The 26,735-nt window shown below is 40.1% G+C and overlaps 1 protein-coding gene across 14 annotated transcripts in view; it reads right to left on the bottom strand.

Annotated features, from left to right (window-relative positions):
• The window catches only part of MYCBP2 (MYC binding protein 2), a 414,963-nt gene that overhangs the window by 55,791 nt on the left and 332,437 nt on the right, over positions 1–26,735 (bottom strand). For 10 of the 14 annotated variants that reach the window (XM_073347171.2, XM_073347218.2, XM_073347180.2 and 7 more), the window contains 8 exons: positions 20,980–21,081; positions 17,809–19,452; positions 15,572–15,741; positions 4,814–5,058; positions 3,820–3,987; positions 2,474–2,631; positions 1,477–1,676; positions 685–834 (listed from right to left, as the gene is read on the bottom strand). In XM_073347171.2, the coding sequence (XP_073203272.1) occupies positions 685–834; positions 1,477–1,676; positions 2,474–2,631; positions 3,820–3,987; positions 4,814–5,058; positions 15,572–15,741; positions 17,809–19,452; positions 20,980–21,081 (2,837 nt within the window). The remainder of the gene's footprint in view (positions 1–684; positions 835–1,476; positions 1,677–2,473; positions 2,632–3,819; positions 3,988–4,813; positions 5,059–15,571; positions 15,742–17,808; positions 19,453–20,979; positions 21,082–26,735) is intronic. The other 4 variants (XM_073347245.2, XM_073347208.2, XM_073347249.2 and 1 more) reach the window with 1 other exon arrangement.

Consider the following 26,735-nt stretch of genomic DNA (forward strand, 5'->3'; position numbering starts at 1 on the left):
GCTTAATTTAAAATAATTTCATTATCAAGCTTTGCAAAAAACCCTGGAACACACTTAACTACAAAGTTGAAAAACTGTTGCCAATTACTCGCCTGCCAGAAAATTACTCATCCCAGTCAAGTGGGTGAGGAGAGTTTTGCAAGACTACTTCATTATAGCAAAAAGAATAGTTGCCTCTATAGGAGAGGTGGTATAACTGAACGACATAAATTATGCCAGCATAACCTGTGGTTTACACAAGCCCTAAGAATAATGGAGTTTCTTAGAGAAAATTTCCCTCAGTTTTCTGGTAAGCAATCTAAGCATAGTTTTCAGTTACTGTACTTGTCAAAAACAGCATTTTCTATTATAGAGAATGTTTTAAACAGTTTAAGTGCAAATCAATGTACTAAAACAAAACTACAATGGATCAGCAGAATATCATTCAGCAGTCATGAAAAGCGAATTAAATTTAAGGGTGATCAACAAAAACAAATACTGCATAGATATGTTCTTGAAAAAAGTGAACTAAAATTTCCCATTCCATAGTTAAGATTTTGTTTCTCACTAAAAGTTACACAATATACAAGATTAATCTTTGTTTTCACTTTTACACATTCAGAAAATATTTTTAAACTACTTGTACAGTCATACCCACAATTTCCATAATATACTTTATGAGTAGCATGTTAAAATCTCACATACTTGCTCTGCATTTTCTTTATTTGCTTTGTTCTCCTCATCCTCGTCTTCCTCAGGTTCCATAGGGGCAGGAGTCAGTGAAGCCACAAAATGCCATAAAATATCATGAAGAGAAGTTGTTTGAATGACATTACAGAGAAGCCAGTTAAAAGCCTAAAACAAATGTAGGTAGTTATAATTTAGGTAAGGAAAGTTGGAGATATGGATATAGAGTTCAACAAAAAGATTTATTTTAAACATGTCACAGGAGATGCACTAGTATTTTGAAAAGTTATCAAAAACACTGTTGCACAAGCCCTTTTATTAAGCTATAAACTATTTCTTACAATGATGTAAATATATCATAGGGAATACACCACACTGATGGCTCATACACACAGACAGTGTGCAGCAAGCTGAGGGGCAACTCTACAGTGCTCTAGCCTGTCACACACGAATTGATCATGTGGAGATCATGTGGACTCTGTTACAGAACAGCAGTTTAAAACAAAGCTTGAAAAAAAAAAAGTCGCTTAGATACATTTAAAGATTAAAGAAACACTGCTGACCATCCAAACTAGCACATTTACAGTTAACATTTCTATTTTTATATTTCTGATTTTGCAGATATTATGGCTACTTAGACTTGTTTTAAAACTTGCTGGAAGTCTCAATTTGGGATTAGTAAAAGAGCATTCTCTTTTTTGTATTAGTATTTAATTTAATATAAAAATTTGTTTCAAAACTTCTCTGGAAGAAGGATAAGTAACTGATATGTCATTTTTATTACAATTAGATCCATTAATGCGTTCATACCTCCATAGCAAAGACTCGGCAAGCAGATTTCCGTAAGGCTTGTTTCATTGCTATTTCAAGTCCTTCCAGATCATGGTGCTGGATTACAAATGCCAGAACTGGCCACTGGAAATTTCTCTCTCCTTTAGAAAGAGAGCTGTGGGCGGAGATTAACCGAGAAAGTTCAGGAGATGGATGTCTCAGGAGAGAGGATCCCACTTCTATTTAAAAGTATAAAAATATATATATATATTAGATTCTTTGTGTAATTGTTTTTACTGCAGCTATAAAAATCGAAGTACTAGTTTGCTATTATTTATAAAATAGTATTTTTTCCTTGTAGAACAATATAATACAATCCCTGAAGTGAAAAAATTGTGCTTCACTTCAGGGTAAGCAGACACTAAAAATCACAAGAATACTTCCTGAGTTTTAAAACCAAGCAGAAAACTCCCAGGAATTTATTTCAGACCTGAATAAATTCCTGAACCACTCTTAACGCTCTGCATATTTCTCATAACTTACATGCGGTTAATGTTTGACAAGCTATTAGTATTTGGAACTGAGTGAATAATGGATTTTTTGGTTCACCGTCAATTCCAAAGTATCAAAAAATGTTTAATTTCAGATTGAAACGAAAACAACATTTTGAAAGCTTTTCAGTGAATTGAAAAAGTTTTGAACTGGGTCAAACCAAAACATTTCATTTTGACCAACCCGGAATTTTTCATTTCAAAAGCAAAGGAGGACTAGATTCACAAAGTAACCAGAGACTGAGAAGGAGGAGGTTTCTTTCACCCTTTGTCTGATGCGGAAAAGGGACTTTTCACTGAAAAAAGTCTGCCCAGCTCTATTAATTACATACATTTATCACAAATGGTAATTTTTTTCCCTACAGTCTTTCACTGAGGAACTGTAATCCTATTGTCCTTAAACTCCATTTACTTTTTTTAAACTAAAAATAGATATTTTAGAAAAGTGGAAATACTTTTTCTGCTTTAAGATGTCTATTTTTTACCTGCGTCGCCACTGTTGACTCTTCGTCTGGGAATGGCCTTAACCCGTGCAGGTAAAATCGAGTGCTGTTTGTCGTATTCTGATGCAACAACTGAGTATGATCTTTGAAAGACTGTGCGCTTTGCCAGGTCTGTATCTGTTATTGGACTGGTCTCCAAACTTCAAAGAAATCAGTGAGGTCATAAAAACTTTTTTTTTAAGTTTCAGTGATGACATAACTCAGACAAAATTCAGAACTACAGTATTATCATTAAAAAACTACGCTTTAAAGACTGGAAATGAAGCAGACTAGAAAGCAGCATACATTTGGTTAATGGCAATACTACCGATGTATGAAAATTTACCTTATGCAACGTAACAGTAATAACTAGATGAACTCATATACTTGTTCATATAGTATGGCCAAAGAGAAATTCTTGCAAATTCTTTCAACATATACGTGTATCTTGTATTTCTTAAAATATATAATTGTGATGTAACAAGTTAAACCCTGACTATCCAAGTATTTCATGGCGGGAGGGGCAAGGAGAGGCATCCAAAGTATTCAGATGACTGAGTTTCAGATACACAAATGTATGATGTAGACACAGATTTATAAACTCCATGGGCCTCCTACATGAAATTTAAAAGTTTGTTTAGTGGGGGAAATAACGTTTCCCAGCCAGTTCTGATCTGCTGTTGCCAAGCCCCTGGAATGTTTCACTCCCTACTTTGTGTGAACTTCGTATGGTCTGCAGAAGAGCTCCCGCTTCCCAATCTTCCCACAGGGCATGGGAGAGCCCCACTGCCCCAAGTCTCAATAGGGGCAAGGTGGCTACACCAAGATAATCCTGTTAGAGCAGAGATTTGAGATCTATTGACCAGATACCTCATTATCTTTACAGAAAGTGGTCATGTTTAAATATTGGCATTCAATAAATTTGTTTTTATATGTCAAGTTCGATGACATAGAAATAAATAAATAAAATTTTTGTGGCTGATTATGTCCTCCTAATATATGAAATATCCCAGATTTTGTTTCCATTTGTTTGCTTTAGTGCCAAAGTTCAGACTTGCAGCAATTCTGTGTTAAAATAAAATAATATGAATTAGTTTAAAGCTTTGAACAGAATTGGAGCTGGTGTTCGAAAAGGTATGAGAGAATGTTCTCTTTCTGTAAAGAAGTACGATTTCTGGTAGCCTATAAGCGAAAAACGTATACAAGTTATGGCTATAATTCAAGCGTTGAGCTGACTTGGTACTTTGGCTACCTATTGCAGCAACAAGTCCCATTACCCTTGTGTTCACTTCAGTGCTGTGCTGTGCTAGTATGTTAGCTAACAGTTATCAAGAACTACACTGGCATACCTTGGTGGCATGGATTTCATGTTACTCTCTGGTTCCTCAAAGACATTAGGACATGCATCAGGAGTGACTGATATGTATGGTGCAGGTACTGAAGTTGAACGCAGATATCTCATCTCATCTTGGAAGAGGTTGTCATCTTGATAGACAACAAAGTTTTCATGATGATGCCTGCATTAAAGTAGATATTTAAACTAATGATGATGATGATTTGTATTATCACAGTGCTTAAGAAACCTATTGGACCAGAACCCCATTGTGCTGGGCATTGTACAAACCCAGAAAAAAAAGAGTTCAAAACCAACCGACCCTTTCCAGGCCAATTAGCTAGCAATTATTGTCACTTACCATGTCTGTACATCTACCGCATTTGAGCCTAACCTGGTTGTGGCCTTTAGGAACTGAAGCAATGTAAATGTTAATATGGTGCTGAAGGATGTGGATTTGTTTATCATTTGCTAATGTTTCGCAAACAGCAGGGCTTCTCAAGATGATGTTACTTATTGCAGAACCAAATTTCCTCATTTCATCCTGAACCATTTTAGAGCTCATGAACATTATATACTAAATTGAAATATACTGGGAAATACAAAGAGGCACATGCTTATATGCTCTGAATTGAGTGAAGGTTTGAGGGGACTATGTATATTAGGCTCAAGTCATAATGTGAGTCTTATTATGGAGTTCTGCTACCAAGTTCTTAAATCACTGAAATTTAAGTTTTAAGAATTATTAATCAAGCATCCAAAAGTGTGTTAGGGTACCTCCCAAATTCAATAGCTCTGATCCCTGGAGCAAATGCAATCTAAACAGACATGAAAATACCATGAAAGATGGAGAGAAAGTCAGGGGACAAGATGATAAAGAAGCATGAGACTGCTTCCAGAGAGCAGCACATTTTTATATATACATTTTAGTTTAGTACATAAAATACACATTTTATTTTTATTCAAACATGAATAAATATATTTATGAACTCATGAGTAGCTTTCATTACCTTGCTAAAGTCTGCAGATAGAGGCATGGCATTTTAATGGGAAAGTCCTCAGAAATTCCTTCTTTAACACTGGGAAGCTGCGACTGGAATGGTTTTGCAGGATGATAGCACAAAATACTGGGCTCAGCAGCACTGCTCAGGGACAGCAAAAACAGAGCATTGGCTTTAATCACTTGATGAGCTTCCATGGTTGGCAAGGCACGAGGAGTCTTAACTTGCATTGGTTTTCTCCTGTATTGTTTAACCTAGAATACAAAAATGTTACATGTTCACATCACTATTTTATTACAAGAAAGGATTAGATTTAGAAATGGGTATTTTTAGTAAAAGTCATGGACAGGTCACAGGCAATAAACAAAAATTCATGGCTTTTACTATAAATACCCATGATGACAATCTCTGCTCCTAGGGCCCTGCTGATCTGGGGGGCCCCTACTCAAGTATGTGTGGGGGGCTGACTGCCCTCAGCAGCACGCTGCTCCAAGGCCCCCAGAGACCGCTCTCCCCAGGGACTGCTGTTACGTGTTGATTATTCAGTAGTTGGTGGCTCGTTGTCTTGCTGCATCCTCTGTTCATTTGGGTCAGTTTCAATCAGTTCATTAACGACCTGATCATTCCACCCAGACCCCCATGTGACACACACGCACACACTTTCTGTCTCCAGCACTGTTTTGGGAGCAGCGTTAACCATTTTGCACCCACTTAGCCCTGGTCTACACTATGAGTTTAGGTCAAATTTAGCAGCGTTAGATCGATTTAACCCTGTACCCGTCCACACGACGAAGCCATTTTTGTTGACTTAAAGGGCTCTTAAAATCTATTTCTGTACACCTCCCCAACAAGGGGATTAGTGCTGAAATTGGTAACGCCGGGTCAAATTTGGGGTAGTGTGGACACATTTTGATGGTATTGACCTCCGGAGCTATCCCAGCGTGCTCCCTTGTGACTGCGCTGGACAGCACTCTCAACTCAGATGCACTAGCCAGGTAGACACGAAAAGCTCCAGGGACTTTTGAATTTCATTTCCTGTTTGCGCAGCGTGGCACAGGTGACCATGCAGAGCTCATCAGCAGAGGTGACCGTGGAGTCCCAGAATTGCAAAAGAGCTCCAGCATGGACCGAACAGGAGATACTGGATCTGATCGCTGTATGGGGAGATGAATCTGTACTATCAGAACTCCGTTCCAAAAGACGAAATGCCAAAATATTTGAAAAAATCTACAAGGGCATGAAGGACAGAGGCTATAACAGGGACCCGCAGCAGTGCCATGTGAAAATGAAGGAGCTCAGGCAAGCCAACCAAAAAACCAAAGAGGCAAACGGCCGCTCCGGGTCAGAGCCCCACACATACCGCTTCTATGATGAGCTGCATGCAATTCTAGGGGGTGCCCCTACCACTATCCCACCCCGTATGTAGACTCCTGCAAGGGGGGAGTCTCTCACAACAGAGATGAGGATTTAAGGGACGAAGAAGACGACGAAGAAGAAACCGTTCTCCCCGACATCCAGGAACTGTTTAACACTCTGGACCCAATACCCTCCCAACCCGGGTTCCCGGAACTTGAAGGCGGAGAAGGCACCTCTGGTAAGTGTACCTTTGTAAATATAATACATGGTTTAAAAGCAAGTGTGTTTAATGATTAATTTGCCCCGAAGACTTGGGATGCATTCGCGGCCAGTACAGCTACTGGAAAAGTCTGTTAACATGTCTGAGGATGGAGCGGAAATCCTCCAGGGACATCTCAGTGAAGGTCTCCTGGATGTACTCCCAAAGCCTTTGCAAAAGGTTTCTGGGGAGGGCAGCCTTATTCCGTTCTCCATGGTAGGACACTTTACCACGCCAGGCCAGTAGCATGTAGTCTGGAATCATTGCATAAAAAAGCATGGCAGCGTATGGTACCAGTGTTTGCTGGCATTCAAGCAACATCCATTCTTTCTCTCTCTGTGTTAGCCTCAGGAGAGTGATATCATTCATGGTCACCTGGTTGAAATAGGGGAATTTTATTAAGGGGACATTCAGAGGTGACCATTCCTGCTGGACTGTTTGCCTGTGGCTGAAAATAAATCATCCCTGCTGTCAGCCACACGGTGGGGGGAGGGGTGAAGCGATCATCCCAGAGAATTGGGTGTGTGTGGAGGTTTAGTTGGGTTCGTGCTGCACGTTCCCCCGAAAATCGCAGCCCCTTCTTTTAACTAGCCAACCCATTTTAAATGGCCAACCCAACGGGTGCTTGGTATGGGAAATGAGGGCGCTGCTGTTTGAAACCATTCCCACATGTTATGAAGGTTAAAGAAGCCAAAAGACTGTGGCTTACCATGGCTGCCTGCAAGCCGAATTCTGTTGCCTGGTCCTGCGTGTGTTATCTCTCACACCAAACTGGCAGGTCCTCAATATAAGAGGCAAAATGTACCGAAAGCACATGTACTATGTAATGTTAACAGCTTGGTTCACCCCAAAAGAGTCTACCCATTGTTCTCTAAAATGTGTATTTTTAAATACTGTTCTCCCATTTTTTCCTTCTGCAGCTGCAAATATTTCAAAGCTCCCCTTATCATCTCTGTCCCAGAGGCTAGTGCAGATAAGAAGAAGAAAAAAATTGGACTCGCGATGAAATGTTCTCTGAGCTCATGCAGTCCTCCCACACTGAAAGAACTCAGCAAAATGCGTGGAGGCAAACAATGTCACAGTCCAGGAAAGCACAAAATGAACGCGAGCACAGGAGGGACGCGCGAGAGCAGGCAGCGGCGGGAGCAAGAGGAGAGGTGGTGGCAGCGTGATGAGAGGAAGCAGGATGCAATGCTGAGGCTACTGGAGGAACAAACGGATATGCTCCGGCATATGGCTGAGCTGCAAAAAAGGCAGCAGGAGCACAGACCGCCGCTGCAGCTTCCCCAAGTTCCATTGCCTCCTCACGCAAACACCCAAGAATGCCGGGGGGTGTCCTCCAGGCACCCAACCGCTCCACCCCAGAGGACTGCCCAAGCAACAGAAGACTGGCATTCAATAAGTTTTGAAGTGCAGTGTGGCCCTATCCTTCCCTCCTCCACCATCCCTCCTGGTGCTTCCCTCCTCCCACACCCCTCCTGGGCTACCTTGGCAGTTATCCCCCTATTTGTGTGATGAATTAATAAAGAATGCATGAATTTGAAACAACAATGACTTTATTGCCTCTGCAAGTGGTGATTGAAGGGGGAGTACGGTTGGCTTACAGGGAAGTAGAGTGAACCAAGGGGGTGGGTTTTCATCAAGGAGAAACAAACAGAACTTCACACCGTAGCCTGGCCAGTCATGAAACTGGTTTTCAAAGCTTCTCTGATGCGCAGCTCGCACTGCTGTGCTCTTCTAATGACCGTGCTGTCTGGCTGCGCATAATCAACAGCCAGGCGATTTGCCTCAACCTCCCACCCCGCCATAAACGTCTCTCCCTTACTCTCACAGATATTGTGGAGCACACAGCAAGCAGTAAACGCTTTTGAACGTCCAAATGCATATTCTACCACCACTCTGCACTTGCTCAGCCTATAGTTGAACAGCTCCTGACGACTGTACAGGGTGCCTGTGTATGGCTTCATGAGGTAAGGGGTAGACTGTGTCCCCAAGGATAACCCTTAAGGGGTAGGCTGTGTCCCCAAGGATAACTATAGGCATTTCAACATCCCCAATGGTTATTTTCTGGTCTGGAAAGTAAGTCCCTTGCTGCAGCTGTTCAGACAGACCAGAGTTCCAGAAGATGCGAGCGTCATGAACCTTTCCCGGCCATCCCACGTTGATGTTGGTGAAATGTCCCTTGTGATCCACCAGTGCTTGCAGCACCATTGAAAAGTACCCCTTTCGGTTTATGTACTGGCTGCCAAGGTGGTCCGGTCCCAAGATAGGGATATGCGTTCCATCTATAGCCCCACCACAGTTAGGGAATCCCACTGCAGCAAAGCCATCCACTATGACCTGCACATTTCCCAGAGTCACTACGCTTGATAGCAGCAGCTCAGTGACTGCGTTGGCTACTTGGATCACAGCAGCTCCCACACTAGATTTGCCCACTCCAACTTGATTCCCGACTGACCGGTAGCTGTCTGATGTTGCAAGGTTCCAGAGGGCTATCGCCACTCGTTTATGAACTGTGAGAGCTGCTCTCATTTTGGTATTCTTGTGCTTCAGGGCAGGGGAAAGCAAGTCACAAAGTTCCATGAAAGTGCCCTGACGCATGAGAAAGTTTCACAGCCACTGGGAATCACCCCAGACCTGCAACACTACATGGTCCCACCAGTCTGTGCTTGTTTCCTGGGCCCAGAATCGGCATTCACGTCATGAGCCTGCCCCATTGCCACCAGGATGTCCAAATTACGGGGGCCCGTACTTTGAGAGAAGTCTGTGTCCATGTCCTCATCCCTCTTGTCACTGTGCTGCTGTTGCCTTCTTGCCTGCCTGTGCAGGTTCTGGTTCTGAACATACTGCAGGATAATGTGTGAGGTGTTTACAATGCTCATAATTGCTGCGGTGATCTGAGCGGGCTCCATGCTTGCCGTGGTATGGCGTCTGCAGGAGAGCAGAGTTGCGTGGAAGCGGTGGCTGACGATGGATGCCACGAGAATAGATATTTATAGAGAACGACGAGAGGACCTGTGAGGTCGATTCATGAGAGCAGAGCTGCAGCGGAAGCAGTGGTTGGATGATCAGTTTTGCAGACCTATTGCACCGTCTGCTGCCAGCAGCACCAGGACACAACAGTGGCGGTGTCGGTGAGCTGAGCTGATGGGGCTGCACGCTTGCCGTGGTATGGCGAAACAAGAGCAGGACAGCAGAGTTGCAGAGGAAGTGGTGGATGATGATGGTCATATAGAGGACCTGCGAAGTGGATTCATGGCACCAGGAGAGCAGAAGAGCAGAGTTGCAGCGGAAGTGGTGGTTCGATGATTATGGTTAGCAGTCCTACTGCACCATCTGCTGAAAGCAGTAGGGCGTCCGCACGGAAAAATGGTGCAAAACGATTGTCTGCTTTTGCTTTCATGGAGGGAGGGGCGACTGACGACATGTACCCAAAACCATCCGCGACAATGTTTTTGCCCCATCAGGTATTGGGAGCTGAACCCAGAATTCCAATGGGCGGTAGAGACTGCGGGAACTGTAGCATAGCTACACACAGTGCAACACTCCGAAAGCCAATGCTAGCCACGGTACTGTGGACGCACTCTGCCGACTTAATGTACTTAGTGGGGACACACACAATCGACTGTATAAAATCGCTTCCTAAAAAATCGACTTCTATAAATTCGACCTAATTCCATAGCATAGACATACCCTTAGTAGCTATGCAACACAGAGGGAAACTGACACATGCTTAGGATTCATAAAAATGTTACAGAAAATTCCCACTTTGACACACATGTTCACATAACAATTTTTCCATAGGGCTCCTGCCTTGTTCAGTGCATAGCATAGACCATGCTTTGGGAATGAATAAGAGTTGTGTAGCAAAGGACACCGTTGTTTCTGTAAGACCCCTTTCCTCATTCATTCAAGAAATTGGAAGGCTTGTAATGAATGAAGCAGAGGATACAAGAAGAGAAAAGATGGTTTCAAGGCTAAGGCAGTTAAATGCCCTGGAGAACTGAATTCTATCCCTGTTTCTGTCACAGAGTTCCTTTGTGATGCTAGGCAAGTCACTTAAACCAAACTTTTCACAGGTGGCCACTTAACATGCTCATTTTCTGGGTTCCCAATGTGAGGCCCTCCGGTCTGATTTGCAGAGTGCACTCTCAGCTGCAACTAGTCAATGTGAACTATGTATTGAAGATATTAAGGCTATATAATTCTAAGTAGTCTGAAAAATTAGACTTTATGCATACCAAACTGGGCATCCCAAATTAGTGGTCACTTTTGATTATAAAATCTCTGTCCCCCAATTCCAAACCACTCGCATCAGTAAACTTAATTCTGGCATTTCTTACGTGTGAGTGCTTGACTTTGAAACCTTAACATTCTTTGAATGTAATTTTTTGTTAGCAATTTTATTCACATCGCACTTAAATGACAAAACACAGAGGAGGGTTACAAACGAAACAAAAACGATACATCAGACAAGGCTAGGGAAAAAGTTTCCTTTCCTATTAATATTCTTTCTTCAAGATTTTCTATATCAGGCCGTATACTTCGATTATAGACCTTACAAACCACCCGATGAAGAACAAGAATTTAAATAATGCAATATCTTCCCATATAAGGGTCTAGCTATCTAAGCTTGCAGTTGAATATTTCAGAAGCAGTACCAAGTAGGAACCTAACCAATTCATCAATAACCATTAAAAAAATGTTAAACATAGTTTCAGTTTGTCAGTGACTCTGTATCAAAGTTCTTAACAATGAGTTAGGCACTCATATCTTACAAGGAGGTGGATGGGACTGGTATAAAAAGGCTTTAATGAAGGAAAATTAACAGATAAGGATAATTTCCCCCCCTTTTTGATCTTCTATGACAGATAATATGCTTGGGATCTTCCAAAGCATCTGAAAAGCCAGTCTTCTTCGGTCTTGTACACTCAATAGCAAAGTCATGACTACCAACTGTACTGGATGTCACATGAATTAAGGATCTTGCATGCACAGGTTCAGAATAAACAGGAGCCTGAATGGGGGTGGACATGGACATGTTCACCAGTTCCAGGGTCTTCTCAGTCAGTTTGGAGTTATAAGAAAAAAAGCTCCTCTTGATTTGGAAGACCTTCTACAGGACTATGCTGATCATGGGCTGGGGTGGGAGGGGAATATCCATTTGGCTGATGTCTACTGACATTCAAGAAAATTTGTTCTGCCTGCTCCTGTTTTCTAGAACCTGAAGTATTTTTTTCCTGGGTATAATGAGATTTCATTCTCCTGATTCCTAGAATCATAGGATATTAGGGTTGGAAGAGACCTCAGGAGGTCATCAAGTCCAATCCCCTGCTCAAAGCAGGACCAACACCAACTAAATCATCCCAGCCAAGGCTTTGTCAAGCCAGGCCTTAAAAACCTTTAAGGATGGAGATTCCACCACCCTCCAAGTGAAATAGTGTTCCCTAATATCCAAGCTAGACCTCCCCCATTCCAACTTAAGACCATTACTTCTTGTTCTGTCATCTGCCACCACTAAGAATAGCCTAGCTCCATCCTCTTTGGAACCCCCCTTCAGGGAGTTGAAGGCTGCTATCAAATCCCCTCTAACTCTTCTTTTCTGCAGACTAAATAACCCCAGTTCCCTCAGCCTCTCCTCTTAAGTCATGTGCCCCAGCCCCCTAATCATTTTTGTTGCCCTCCGCTGGAGTCTCTCCAATTTGTCCACATCCCTTCTGTAGTGGGGGTACCAAAACTGGCCACAATACTCTAGGTGTGGCCTCACCAGTGCTGAATAGAGGGGAATAATCACTCCCTTCGATCTGCTGGCAATGCTCCTACTAATACAGCCCAATATGCTGTTGGCCTTCTTGGCAATGAGGGCACACTGCTGACTCATATCCAGTTTCTCATCCACTGTAATCCCCAGCTCCTTTTCTGCAGAACTGCTGCTTAGCCAGTCTGTCCCCAGCCTGTAGCGGTGCATGGGATTCTTCTGTCCTAAGTGCAGGACTCTGCACTTGTCCTTGTTGAACCTCATCAGATTTCTTTTGGCCCAATCCTCTAATTTATCTAGGTCCCTTTGTATCCTATCCCTACCCTCCAGCGTACCTACCTCTCCCCCCAGTTTAGAGTCATCTGCAAACTTGCTGAGGGTGCAATCCACGCCATCCTCCAGATCACTGACACAGATGTTGAACAAAACCAGCCCCAGGACCGACCCCTGGGGCACTCCGCTTGATACCGGCTGCCAAACAGACATCAAGCCGTTGATCACTACCTGTTGAGCCTGACAATATAGCCAGTTTTCTACCCACCTTATAGTCCATTTATCCAATCCATACTTTTTTATCTTGCGGGCAAGAATACTGTGGGAGACCGTATCAAAACCTTTGCTAAAGTCAAGGAATAACAAGTCCATTGCTTTCCCCATATCCACAGAGCCAGTTATCTCATCATAGAAGGCAATTAGATTAGTCAGGCATGACTTGCCCTTGTTGAATCCATGCTGACTGTTCCTGATCACTTTCCTCTCCTCTAAGTGCTTCAGGATTGATGCTTTGAGGACCTGCTCCATGATTTTGCCAGGGACTGAAGTGAGGCTGACTGGCCTATAGTTCCCTGGGTTCTCTTTCTTCCCTTTTTAAAATATGGGCACTATATTTGCCTTTTTCCAATTGTCCAGGACCTCCCCCAATTGCCACAATTTTTCAAAGATAATGGCCAATGGCTCTACAATCACATCAACCAACTCCCTCAGCACCTTTGGATGCATTAGATCTGGACCCATGGACTTCTGTACGTCCAGCTTTTCTAAATAGCCTTTAACCTGTTCTTTCACCACTGAGGGCTGGTCACCTCCTCCCCGTACTGTGATACCCAGTGCAGCAGTCTGGGAGATGACCATGTCTGTGAAGATCAAGGCAAAAAAAAAGCATTGAGTATGTCAGCTTTTTCCACATCATCTGTCACTATGTTGCCTCCCCCATTCAGTAAGGTCCCACATTTTCTGTGACCCTCTTCTTGTTGCGAACATACCTGTAGAAACCCTTCTTGTTACCCTTCACATCCCTTGCCAGCTGCAACTCCAGTTGTGCCTTGGCCTTCCTAATTACACCCCTGCATGCTCTAGCAATATTTTTATACACCTCCCTAGTCATCTGTCCAAATTTCCACTTCTTGTAAGCTTCCTTTTTGAGTTTAAGCTCACCGAAGATTTCACTGTTAAGCCAAGTTGATCGCCTGCCATATTTGCTATTCTTTCTGCACTCTGGGATGGTTTGTTCCTGCGCCCTTAACAAGGTTTCTTTAAAATACAGCCAGCTCTCCTGGACTCCTTGCCCCCCATATTAGCTTCCCAGGGGATCCTGCCCATCAGTTCCCGAAGGGAGTCTAAGTCTGCTTTTCTGAAGTCCAGGGTCTGTACTTTGCTACTCTCCTTTCTTCCTTTTGTGAGGATCCTGAACTCAACCATCTCACGGTCACTGCTGCCTAGGTTGCCACCCACTTCTACTTCTCCTGCCAATTCTTCCCTGTTTGTAAGCAGCAGATCAAGAGGAGCACGACCCCAGTCAGTTGCTCCAGCACTTGTACCAGAAAGTTGTCTCCAACACTCTCCAAAAACTTCCTGATTGTCTGTGCATTGCTGTATTGCTCTTCCAGCAGATGTCAGGATGATTAAAGTCTCCCATTAGAACCAGGGCCTGTGATCTGGAAACTTCAGTTAGCTGTCCGAAGAAATCTCGTCTACTTCATCCTTCTGATCCGGTGATCTATAGCACATGCCCACCACAACATTACCCTGTTGCTCTTGCCTCTAAACTTAACTGCATTCTACTCATTCAGTCAGGTGTGCTGGTTCTCATCCTCAGACTGTGATTGCCAACTGACTGGTAGGGTTCTTTTTGGCTTAAGCCATCAACAGGTCTGTTTCTCTGAACATATCTTGACTTTTTGTGTGTCTCTGGTGACAGATGTATATTACAGATCGTGGCAATGTCCAACTGAATTTTTATGGATGAATATATTAGCTTTCTCTGGAAGCGTAACATAGTGAGATCCTCACAATCTTGCACTCTAGCTTGTTTATGGAAGACTTCTTTTGAATCAGTGATGAACACTGCAGCAATGTTAAAAAAAAAATTCCACCCCAGAGGATGGTTTATTGAAATCTTCCTCAGTTAGCTATTAACTCCATGAGTCTTGAAGATATTTGCAGGCTCTTTGAGGTTCTCTCTTCACTCCACTTCCGATAACAGGAAGACACGTTAAAGAGAGTGCAAGGTAGAAGCATATTCAGGGCACTAAATTGAAGCTCACTGCCATTGACCCTAGCACCTGCTGGCAGTTCTATACTGTGCTCTTTGAGTGATGAATTAAAAGTTCTGATGTGGATCTGCAGCTTACTCATAGAGTCCTACACAAGAAATGCCCATTTAGTATTGTGAATTCTTCAGATACATGAGGTTTTGTGTGGGACTGAAGGAGCTCTTCTTGTTTATCACTAACCCCTGCCTTCCCAAATAAGCCTTACTGTCTTTCACTGATGCATTGGCTGAAGCTTCTGAACCAGCTCAGAGCAGCCAGTTGCTCAGATATAGGCTATAGGGTACAGCTTGGTCCAGGACAGCAAATCACAGTTATTTCTAGTGAGACTGCAACATTGGCATATGGCAGGGACATATCCTCGAGATTCAATGAGCATAAGAATTTGCCTTAGAATCACCTAAAACAATTATTCAAGGAGGAGACTATCTGCTTAAATTGACATTTAACCAACTGTACAATGACAGCATGTTATTTGCCAGATAATGACTTATTCAAAGACATTTGCATACATTGCTTGCAAGATATTAGTTTCTATATTCAAATATGTTAGCATAAAACTAAACTAATTTACAAATTTGAATCTGAAAATAAGTAAATACACTATAAAATAATTTGGATTAATAACAGCTAATCAGTTATGACTTCTCCTCCTTCCCCCACAAGGAATAAATTGGATCTTAAGTACAAAACCAGAAGTGTTCATTTTTTTTTTTAATCACAGTACATTAAAATACTTTTAATACAAGCAAACATTTCATGACATTGAAATATCCTGAAATTCTAAAATTATCAAGATATACCTGAACTATTAATACTAATACTGGAGAAACAAATAAATATACCTTCTCTCTTGCTGCTGCTTGCTTTTCACGGAGGTATTTTTCTCTGCATCGATCACAAACCAGATACCAAGTGCTTCCTCCTATACCACCATCACCACAATTACCAGCCCATCCTCCACAGAAGTGTCCAATGCTATTATAACCTTGACCACCTGCATACCGGCCACAACCTTGAAATAATGAAGACAAGATCCATAAATAATAACTTTACTTTTAGGAATAACAATTAATGCTTCTTTTCCTATCTGTAAAATAGGAAGGAGAAGACTCATTTTCTTTCAGTTAGCTTGGTTTTATTCTCTCTGCATTCCTTGAAAGCTATATTCTGAAAGAAAATGGGTGGTGTCCAATGCTTGGAAAGTTTTTGCTTTTTAAAGTCTGTTGATGAGAACAGCTTTTTAAAAGCTTGAGAATTACATTCTTTATTACTTATTTATATTACAGTAGTGCCCAAAAGTCAAGGGACTGTGCAGACACACTGGAAGACAGTCCCCGATCCCAAAGGCTCATAAATCTGAAAATAAGAAATGTCATGCAACCTTCATGATAGGTGGTGCTACCACCCTGCTGATAACTTCGTCCCTCTTCAAATTTGCAAATACATTTTTAAGCTTTGTTTCTTTTTGTGTTCAAAGGGTATCAGTCATATTCAGGGAAGTGCATGGAATGTATGCTAACTGCTGCACAGCTAAAAGAGGGAGCACAAATTTCAACTGGATTCTATATTTTTGCTTCCCGCAGCTCCCATTGGCCGGGAACAGTGAATTGCGGTCAGTGGGAGCTGCGGAGGGCCATGCCTGCAGACAATCAACGTAAACAAAATATCTTGCGGCCTGCCAGTGGATTACCCTGATGGGCCGCGTGCCGACGGTTGCAGACTTCTGCTTTAAAATAAACATCTAAGGAATTCTAAACAACAAAAATCCAACCCTAGATGTAATAAAACTTTAAGGTTGAAAAATTAAGCTCTTAAAAGTTAGGAAATTTCAGAAAATAAAGGGACATTTTCAACTTTAAAAAAATTACTTTTCTGTGTGAAAATTATGTACATACTATAGCTACTGGAGAACCCAAGATTACTGTAACTGAAGCAAGTTAGCAAAAAAACAGTATTTTCAGTTTGTTGACTTTGTGTAGTGCATGTGTCTTTGCGTATGGCCAGTTTCTCCCTTCGTGAGAAGGCACTTATAAAAATGAAGGAAAAATCTGTATTTTCAAGAAAAGGATTTCTTTTAAAGTTCAGAATGTATTATTTAAAGGGTGTTCTATCAGAAACTAAATTTTTTTTTAAAATGCCCATGCTGCTTTTTGTAGAGTCCTAGTTTGAAATAGCATGCACATGTAAAGATGTGTAGGTGATTCCCTTGGTGATCATAGTGAATGAAACAGGACGTCTAGGGAGTCCTCTCTCCTTCAGACACATCTTAGGATAGAAGCATGTTTACTATGAAGTCAAGTAAGCCAGGCATGCATGTGTGACATAGCCTTCCTTCACTTACAAGGCGCAGTTTTCAAACCCCTGTAACCTGTTCCAATGAAAAGTTTCATCGGAGCACTCCAGGATACTTCACACAGACAACTATTTCTCTGTCAAATTTCAACCTTCTACCCACCCTCTCCCCACAACCGCATTTTAGAACAAGTGCTGCTTGACAAAAACAACAAAAATAGTGGCAAAAGTAAACATTCCCCCCCACTTTTCCTCCCATTTGCAAGAGGCTGAACAGTTTTTGCTCAAAGTTGCCAAGAATCTTCACTCTTGTCCAGAGAACAGGTCTGAAAAATTTTAGTCTAAAGTTTCAGAAAGTTATCAGTGACTGAAAACATGGAGTTATAATGGCAATGTTTTGCAACCTAGAGCTCCTACTAAAGTTAGGCTTTTATTTTTTATCTCCTCTCATTTTCCCTACATAGTCACAAAACTAAGATTTTAGATTAAAAATTGTGTTTCCAAATAGGTACTGTAAATTCAGCTTTTTAACTGCTTTTAGATCCTGATTCAGCAAGGCTCTTAAATATACCTGTAACTTTAAACATGAGTGGTTAAAACTACATGCATGCTTAATCCCTTGCTGAATCAAGGTCTTCAATTTCTTTATTCTTTTAATTAAAACAATTCCCACTATGGCTAAGGAGGCCTGATTTACTTTCATAACAATAATGACTGTCAAAATACAAATTATGTAAAAATAAACTTTGATTGAGGACTGAGTTATGGGGGGGAAAAAAAGTCTTACCTGGATGAGCTTGTCTCATGTGGTAAGTCACTGGATATGGATGGGATTCTCCACATAGTTCACAGATGGTATCTTTCTCAGGTCCTCCCACTGCAAGCTGGGCCATCTCACCAAAAAGATTTCCCCTTGGTCTAGCCTCAGCTTTTTCTTTTTTCTTTTTTTCCTTTTTGGTTTTCTTGTTATCTTTGTCGCTTTCTTTCTTCTTTAATACTGCACAGGAACCAGGACTTGGGAAAATCATATTCTGGGATGCTGCTTTGATAGTTGCTAAAGAAATATCTTCCCAGAAAGCTACCAAATGCTGCAGTGTTAAGGGAAGAGGAGATTTAGATTTCATAGTATAATGACTAGTTGTTTCAAAAGAGGTAATTTCAGTTTTTCCATCCTCACATTTCTCATGCAGAGGTGGTTCTTTAAGCATAGACAGGACCTTGTTTTTGTTGATGCTGCCCATTTTAGATATGTCTGGACCATGAGGTGCAATGTTAAACATATTAAGAGCAGATGATATTTCCAATGAGTGTCTATTTTTCAACTTGGTTTCTTTTTCCTCTGTAGGTTGTTGATTAAGACTGTTTCTTATTGGTGCATGCTCTTTGGTAAGCTCTGGATTAAACTTCAAAAAAGATGAACAAGCCATAGCATCATGGACTATTCCTTCATGCCACAGGAACGAAGCAAAGACAGCTCTGGCACATTCTGCAACAGATGGCGACATTGCTTGCTTGGCTGGCTCTATGGATTTGGATCCATCTCCTTTGAAAAGTAAGCCAGATTTTTCCTTTTTGGGTCTTGTGTGCCTACTAGCACACTTACGGCTTACTTTTGGAGAAGCTCTCATATCTTGCTCATCTTTCAGTGGTGCTTTTCCTATGCTAAAATGAATTTTATTAGAACTATCATCCACAATTTTGAATTCTGTGCTATCTTCACATGTGCTATCTGTAATGCTATTTGTCTTTAAAGTACTTGAAGTGCAAACTTCAACAACTTCACTGTGAAGGTTTTCTTGTACAACGTGAGGGGAAGGAGCTCTATTTTCAGTTTCAGTCACAGGTTTTGCATCTTTTGATAGAATTTTTGGTTTGGGTGAAGTGGACCGTCCCCTTAATGGCTCTGTTAGCGGTACTTTCTTTTTGCGAAGTGTGTCTGGATCTAGTGTGTAAGAGTCTGATTTGGATCGTTCCCGAGGAGGATCAAGCTTTGTTTTTACAGGGACTGAGGCTTTTTGAGGTAGAGTCTTATCGTGCGGAGATGATGATCGTGGTGAACTAGCACCAGAAGTGCTGGATCTTCCTGCTGTGAGTGGCTTTGGTGAGGAAGACCGTGTTCCTGGTCCTGGAGATTCAGCTCTTAGACCAGAAGTTGTCCTCCCATCAGATTTTAGTGTCTGCAAAGTGTTATGGTTTGGAGATAATGATCTGCTATGAGAATCTGACCTCAACTTTGCAGCATCTGATTTCAACATAAGAGACTCACTGGCAGATAAGCCTTCTGTATTCCTTGTTTTTTTCTGGTCAGCAACAGTTCTGATCACACGTCCATCAGGTTTGGGTGACTTGCTCTCAGCCCTGTGTTTTGATATATCCGATTTTCCTGCTGGAGAAACTGGTCTAGCAGTGGCTGTGAAATTCACTCTGTCACCTGTATGGTACATTTTATAGTGAAATTATTACTACATTTTATAACTGATACCCATTACAATACAAATTAAAAGACACAGAATTGAACACAAAAATAGAATTCAACCAGGTGCTTCTGTTAACATCCCAAAGTGTCAACAGAGCTGATAAAAAGGATTTTTTTGCAATTATAATGCAACCACTGATTACTTGAAACTCCTTTGCAAAGGGTGCACAAATATATACATGAGCATGCTTTTAAAACATGCACAAGAAAGTATTTAATAGAAAATGCACTTCTTGTGAAATTACCTAGAGAGCAAAAGCACTACTATACCGTATGGAGAATTTGAGTTCACAACCTCCACTAACAACCAATAAGGGAAAGTAATTTGTTTACTTGGAAGCTAGAATACAAAACATTATTAGCTAAGTTTACCATAGCTAAGCTTATCAAAGTCACAACAAAATTATTATTTATTAGTTTTACATATGTTAGACTGACTACAACTATGGAACTTGCAGGATGGTCTCTTGGCTACTTATTTATTTTTCTTCTATGCTTAAAGGACAAAAAGGACATATAGAAAGTAATTGAAACTACACAAGTAAATTAGGATAAGAAGCATGTTCCAGATATGTTGCAAAAAAGTCAGGCTCAAGTTGGAGGTTGCCATATTATTAAGGTCAGTTGAGAATAAATACATGTGACAACTCGTCTACTAATTCATCTTTTTTGTTTTGATGCAGACAGTGTAATTGGTTATATTTACTCCAATTCATTGCCAATCCATTATCTGATTGGCAATCTGATTATCTATGTAATTGCTTTTTATAAATGTATGTAAAAATACATGTCTACAAGGCTGAATAGTGTAGATCACAAGAAGAAAGTAATTTGTCCATATATTGTTTTCTATGAATGGATGTAGTGAGTCTATTTTACAGGATGGCATTTATAAACAATGCTGGCAAGCTACTGAGTAATCATGAATAAATAAATCTAGAATACCTCCTCTTTCCTTGGCCTTATACAGCAATTCCCTTGCTCATGTGATTAATCCCACTGATTTCAATGATCGCAACACTTGTGATGTACAGGGTAACACAATTACTTCCACAAATGTGTCACCATTTTGAACTCAACCAGCACAAAAATGGAATAGTTAATTAATACTGTATTAAATGTTAGTCTATAAATAAACTAATGAAAAAATAAGTAACATGAAAATGAATCTCTCCCTGTCCTCCAAAATTTCACTAGTTTGTTGTCTAAATATTCATACATGTATGACAGTAGTCTGGTTTATAGTATCTTAACTGGTTGTAAACTAACACTCCATCTTCAACATACAAGTTATGAAACAATTACAATTAAATAAGCAACAGTGAGTTGTTCTATTATATGAACACTCATACATATCAAACTTTAACATTCATTTTGAAAAAGTGTTTTATCAAGTGAATGGAATGAAAATGAACGGAAGGAGAAAAACCATTTTCTAATGTAAAATTTGAACAACCTGTCTGTGTTTGCATGCATACCCACCCTTTAGTTTGTGAGACAGAGATGAAATAGCAGAGGCAGGCCCAGCTACATCACTACTTTTGTAAATGCGCTCACGAGAAGCAAGGCAGCGGGATGGAGTTTCTATAGTGGAAAACAGTGGCACAGAAGCAGCATAGATTCAATGGAAAAGATTAGCAAAGATAAAAACAAGCAAAACAAGCATTTCAAATGATGTGTCTCTACTCTGCTAAATATATTGTATTTCACTGCTAAAATACATTCTCCTAAACATGTCTTATATGAGAATGGTATTTAATTTTGAAACATTTTTTCAAAAGGTTTACATAATTTTTTTAAAGAGTAAAAATGAAATGTTTTAGGATTTAAACATGCATTTTGAAAAACTGATAACCAAGTATTTGTGGGACAGACAGCAGGGTTTATAGTTTATTATAAAAACAAAGGATGATACAATAATAATAACTATCTTAATTGTGTTTCAATTTGAGATTTTTATAATTATAAATTTACACGCATGATTTAGAATTGTAATATGGCATTTTTGTGTAGCAATAATTAAACTGTTCTTAACTGAAACTAAAGAGAATATGTGGGAGATTCACCTTTGAAAATTCCAATTACAAAAATAAAATAAGTTACATTTTTAAAGGCAGTTTTCAGTGCTTTTATTGGAATTATTTTTCCTTTTATCTATGCAAAAAAAATATTATAACTCAACTCAGTAATGGTGATTTTTTCGTATAACCTAACATGCATAATATGAACTTTTTAACTGATCAGTATTACAGAATGACATGACTAGGATTATATGAGATTCTAATAATTAATTATGGATTGAAAATTTTATCCATATATAATCTATTTATAAAAACAGAAGAGGAGTTTGGCAGGTCAACTCCCACACTTCTATAGGAAAGATCCTTTATTAATAATGCTTTCAAAATTGTGAAGGGCAAGAATTATGCCTTTAAAAACAATGGGCCAGATGCATTCATGGTATAACTCCATGCTTAACTTCACTGAAGTTACATCAAGGATGAATTTTGCTCCACTGAGTCAAAGTAGCCTGAACTATCTAACATAAAGCCACAAAACCAAGGAAATATTTCCATACATACTAAGTGTGCCATAATTTAAAAAAAAGTATATCATAACAAAACTCTAGACTTGTAAAATGTAAGTGACATGGAAATGTTAGCATGGAATTTTAGCCTTAACTCTAGATCTGTCTTGCTGTAAAATTCAATTTTTAAGCTTAACTCCTAGCTTTTTCCTTTAGTAAAATTAAATCGAATAGTTATTGTAATAATGGTCTTTAGAGATTTAATTTGCATATGCAGTAGAAAATAGCATGCTTTAGAAAAGGTTTTTTGCAGAAGCTCAAGAGGCAAGTGTATTTGAGGAACTGTGGTATCAACCCATGTATTTCATAAAAGATTTGTTGCCTGTGTCTCTAGTGTTCTATTTACTGAAGCATACAAAAAGGTGAAGTATCTCCCGACCTAAGTTTTAAGGGTAGTTGTTGTAGTGGGTAAGAAAGATGGAGTTCACATACACTTTGAACACTTGAAACAACAATCCCATTCTTCAAGACAGAATATTAAAACGTAAATGATTACATTCACCTTCTCAATCAAACATTAGCATAAACTTGAGATTAGTGAATGGATGCCCCCACCATTAAGCTTATTATTTCTTATTTGAAAACTATTTTTCCAGGATATAACAGAGATGCCAGATCTTGGGTACACTGACAGTTTATTTTACAAAGATAAAATAAACACTAATTAAAAAAACACACTAGGAAAAAAGCATACATGTATGCTTAGAAACAAACTTTTTACAGTAATGGATATCAAAATAAAGAAGGATTAACAAAGATTAGAGGAACAGAATGGTAAGTAAAAATTAAAAATTTTAATTTGATATGTAAGCATCATGCTTTTCTTACTATAACATGATTTTCTGTTCCTAACACGTGTGTCTGTATTGGTAACTTTCCTAAGATCTTTTCATCCTATATATTTACAATTTCTGTATTTACTTTTCATTAAGATTTAGAGATTGTCAGTTTGTGCTGCCCCTAAATCAGTGCAGGAAGGAAATTGCAGCTCAAAGAGTCAATATCCATCCCAGTCTCCCTGTTGCCTTTGGGAAGGGAATAAAGTGCAACTCATCTATACCTGTCACAGCATATGCTCCAAGACACACTGGCGTAACGACGCATCCAGGCATATTGGGGGTTGAAGTCAAGCATGATGGTGGGAGATAGTGACTCTGAACAAGCAGCAGAGGTATGGTTCTCCCCCACATGGGGTGTCTTATGCCCCTTTTATTCCCTTACACCAGACCAGAATGGAGAACAGGCCACAATATGACTGCATATTCTGAAATATTATAAGGAGTACTTGTGGCACCTTAGAGAAAAACAAATTTATTTGAGCATAAGCTTTCGTGAGCTACAGTTCACTTCATCGGACGCATTCAGTGGAAAATACAGTGGGGAGATTTATATACATAGAGAACATGAAACAATGGGTGTTACCATACACACTGTAATCAGAGTGATCACTTAAGATGAGCTATTACCAGCAGGAGAGCGGGGGTGGGGGGCTACTCTGAAACCTGAAATATTATAATATATTTATATTTCTATAGATCCCGAAAGAACAAATGCAGTGGTAGTAGAACAAGGAGCCTTTTCTTCACTAATTTATGATTAAAAATATACTGAATTTTACAAATACCTGAATATACAAATATTAAAAAAAGGAGAGAATTAGTCTCCGACAGCAGTTGTAATGGGATTAATCTCAACAAAGGAAAGCTGAGGTGTAGTACCAGTGGGAAAAATATCTATTACCCCAGGGTAATAGTGGGAGCTAGATCATTCAAGCTTTTTAAATCTGGACAATGAACTTGAATATATTCAAGAAGGCTGCACAAAATGACCTAATAGTTCTTAATCAACTGTAACATCTCAGTAAATTATTGTTCAAACTGTTAAGATATATCCAAAATCAAGCTTAATGCAATTTATACCCTTCTTCCAAACTTTATACCATGATTCATCCAGAGATGTTTTGGAATTTACAAAATTTGCCACAGAGAAAATAAGCTTCACATCCAGATATCCTAGAATAATAAACATGTAAAAGCCCAATGCCACATTTACTGTTCCCCACAAAAATATCTGATGCGTCAACAATATTTGATAGCTAATACATGCCACAGTTCCAGATCTTGGAAAACAGTTTGTGAATTTCCCTCACTGGGGCATATTCAAGCCTTTTAAAATATTTTAAGTTCTCTAGGAAAGGGACCATTTCTTATTTGTACTGTGAGCTACCTAGCACTAAGGGTGTATGTGATAATAATAATAATAATAATGCAGCTGCCTCTGATGCAGAAAAGAGTCAAAGTTTCATAGTTGTAGTCATCCCATATCTATTTCCATTATACCCACTTCTAATTCCTCTTCAAATTTCCTCTATGAAGTAGTATTTTTGATTAAAAATACTCCAGCATAGACGTTAATTTTTTTCTGTGATGGAGAGAACATGCTTGGATAGTCCAGTTTACAAAATATCCTTTTAAAAAAAAACAACAACCACCTAAGCCTAGCTGGGTCCATTACATTAGTGAGCTCATTTCTTCCAACCAAAGACTCTATGGTCTCGTCTGACTGGCTACTTCCTCCAACCCCTGTCACCCATCTCTTCACTTCAGTGTCACTTCACATTCTGCCTGTCCTCTCCATATGTCACATTCTCTTAATATTTTCTCTGCACTCTTCCTTCCTTATCCCATCTGCGTTCATTAATCCCCTTCTGCCTTCCTTCTTTCACCACCTATTTAGTTTGGGATTTTCAAAGGAGCCTAAGTTTTATTATTAAATATTTATTATTATGCTAGCACACAGAGGTCCCAATTTGAATTAGGACTGAGATTACAGTGTGCTGTACAGTCAGAAAAGAGATGATCACTGTGCTGAAGAGCTTACAGTCTATAGATACAAACAGACAAAAGATGAGGATACAATATACACGCAAATGAAACTGGTGAAGAATTAATACAACTTTCTTAGTTACATGTACATCCTGTTAAAAAAATACAATACAGGTAAGAAGGAATGGAGAAGAAAAGGAAAAGAAGAGTAGTCACAGCTTGTCACCTGTCTACCCATGATCACCAGGCTGGGTTCTGTAGACATGGTGACAGAGGTGAGTCTTAAGGAGGGATTTGAAGGAGTATAGGGTAAAGTTTGTTTGGATTTTATCAGGGAGTTTTTCCTATGCTTAGGGGCAGAATGCAGCGAAAGCATGGAGTGTTTACAGGAGAAGTTGACTGATGGGCAGTAAAGGTTGGAAATACTGGTGAAACAAAGGTAGGGATCAACATTATGATACGTTACTAGATCAGGTAGCAGAAGCTTTGACTAAGTAATGAAAAGATAAAGACAAGAAGTTTGCATTTGATGTAGAGTTGAAGGGGAAGCCAGTGGAGAGACTCAAAAAGAGCATTCACATAATCAGAACAATGAGCCAAGATGATTTTAGCAGTAACAATCTGAAAAGCCTAGATGGGACCAAGGCTGCAATAGTAAAGGCCAAAAATGAAGAGGCCGTTGTAGTAAAGATGTGAACTATGAATACTTGGATAAGAATTTTGGCTATGTAACCAAAGAGGAATGGCTGGATTGTTGCAACTCCAGCTAGTAGGTGCAGAAGCATCCAAAGCAAGGACTGCTGCACTGGGAAGGGAGACGGTAAAAGGGGGCACAGCCAAGGTCACCCCTTCCCCTCCAGCAACTCTTTGGATCCAAAACCATGCTGGTGAGTTCACCCCGCACTCTAGGGACATATGGACTTGGGTTGTGCCTCCCTCCCACTTTGTGGGCTTGGGAGATAACTGCAAAGAGGAGCCATCCAGTAGCAACAGCAGCAGCCAAACCAGGAATCTTTGCTTCTGTGCAAGGGAAGTTAGAGTGCAAAAGGGAGGAGAAATTTGAGGACTGATAGGAAATTCAAATACACACTCCAGCTTCTCTGTGCTCCTCTGGCAATGCAAAGCAACTGCAAAAAAAGAGCTTAACTGGACAGTATGCTCTGATTGCTTTGTGCTACTCCAAAGTAATACCATGCAATAATTGTATGATTAAGGCACGTCTTCATTTGTGGTCCCAGATTAGGTTGGAATGATTTCTGAAGACATTACATTTCCCCCCCTTCATTGTGTCCCTATAGGGCAGAGTTATGGTTGTTTGGGTGCCATACCTGTGCATTATCCCCAGCAATTAGTCCTTTGTGTCCCTCTCCACACTTTTAAGAAATGCTGATTAAGTGTATGGTAAAGCATGTGGACTCCAACACACTCTAATTCAATACTCTTAATTGTTTATGGTAGTGCCCACAATGTTCTAGATATAAGGTGTACCTGATTTAAGGTTCTAGATTTAAGGTGAGCTTAAAAGTGCCTCAGGAGCGAGTACACTGATGCAGGTTGTGTGCTGGTGTGATGGCAAGGTTGCTGTTTGTGTGGTTAGGGGACAAGGACCATGTGAGGTGTTGCAGGGAAAATGTTTGCCATGATTCCAAGTTCAGCTATTTCTAAACTCCATCAGGGACCATGTAGAGTTTATATTATCCATTAGAGAGTTTCTAGAGTTCAAGCTACATAGGAGACCCTGTACAACCTAAAAGATTATTAAGAGAGTGTGCCATAACTCATTGTGTGTGCAGGTGTGACAGAAAAAACTATTCTTGTGCAAGGGA

This window comes from Lepidochelys kempii, chromosome 1 (assembly GCF_965140285.1).
Source record: "Lepidochelys kempii isolate rLepKem1 chromosome 1, rLepKem1.hap1, whole genome shotgun sequence".
NCBI classification, from domain to species: domain Eukaryota; kingdom Metazoa; phylum Chordata; order Testudines; family Cheloniidae; genus Lepidochelys; species Lepidochelys kempii.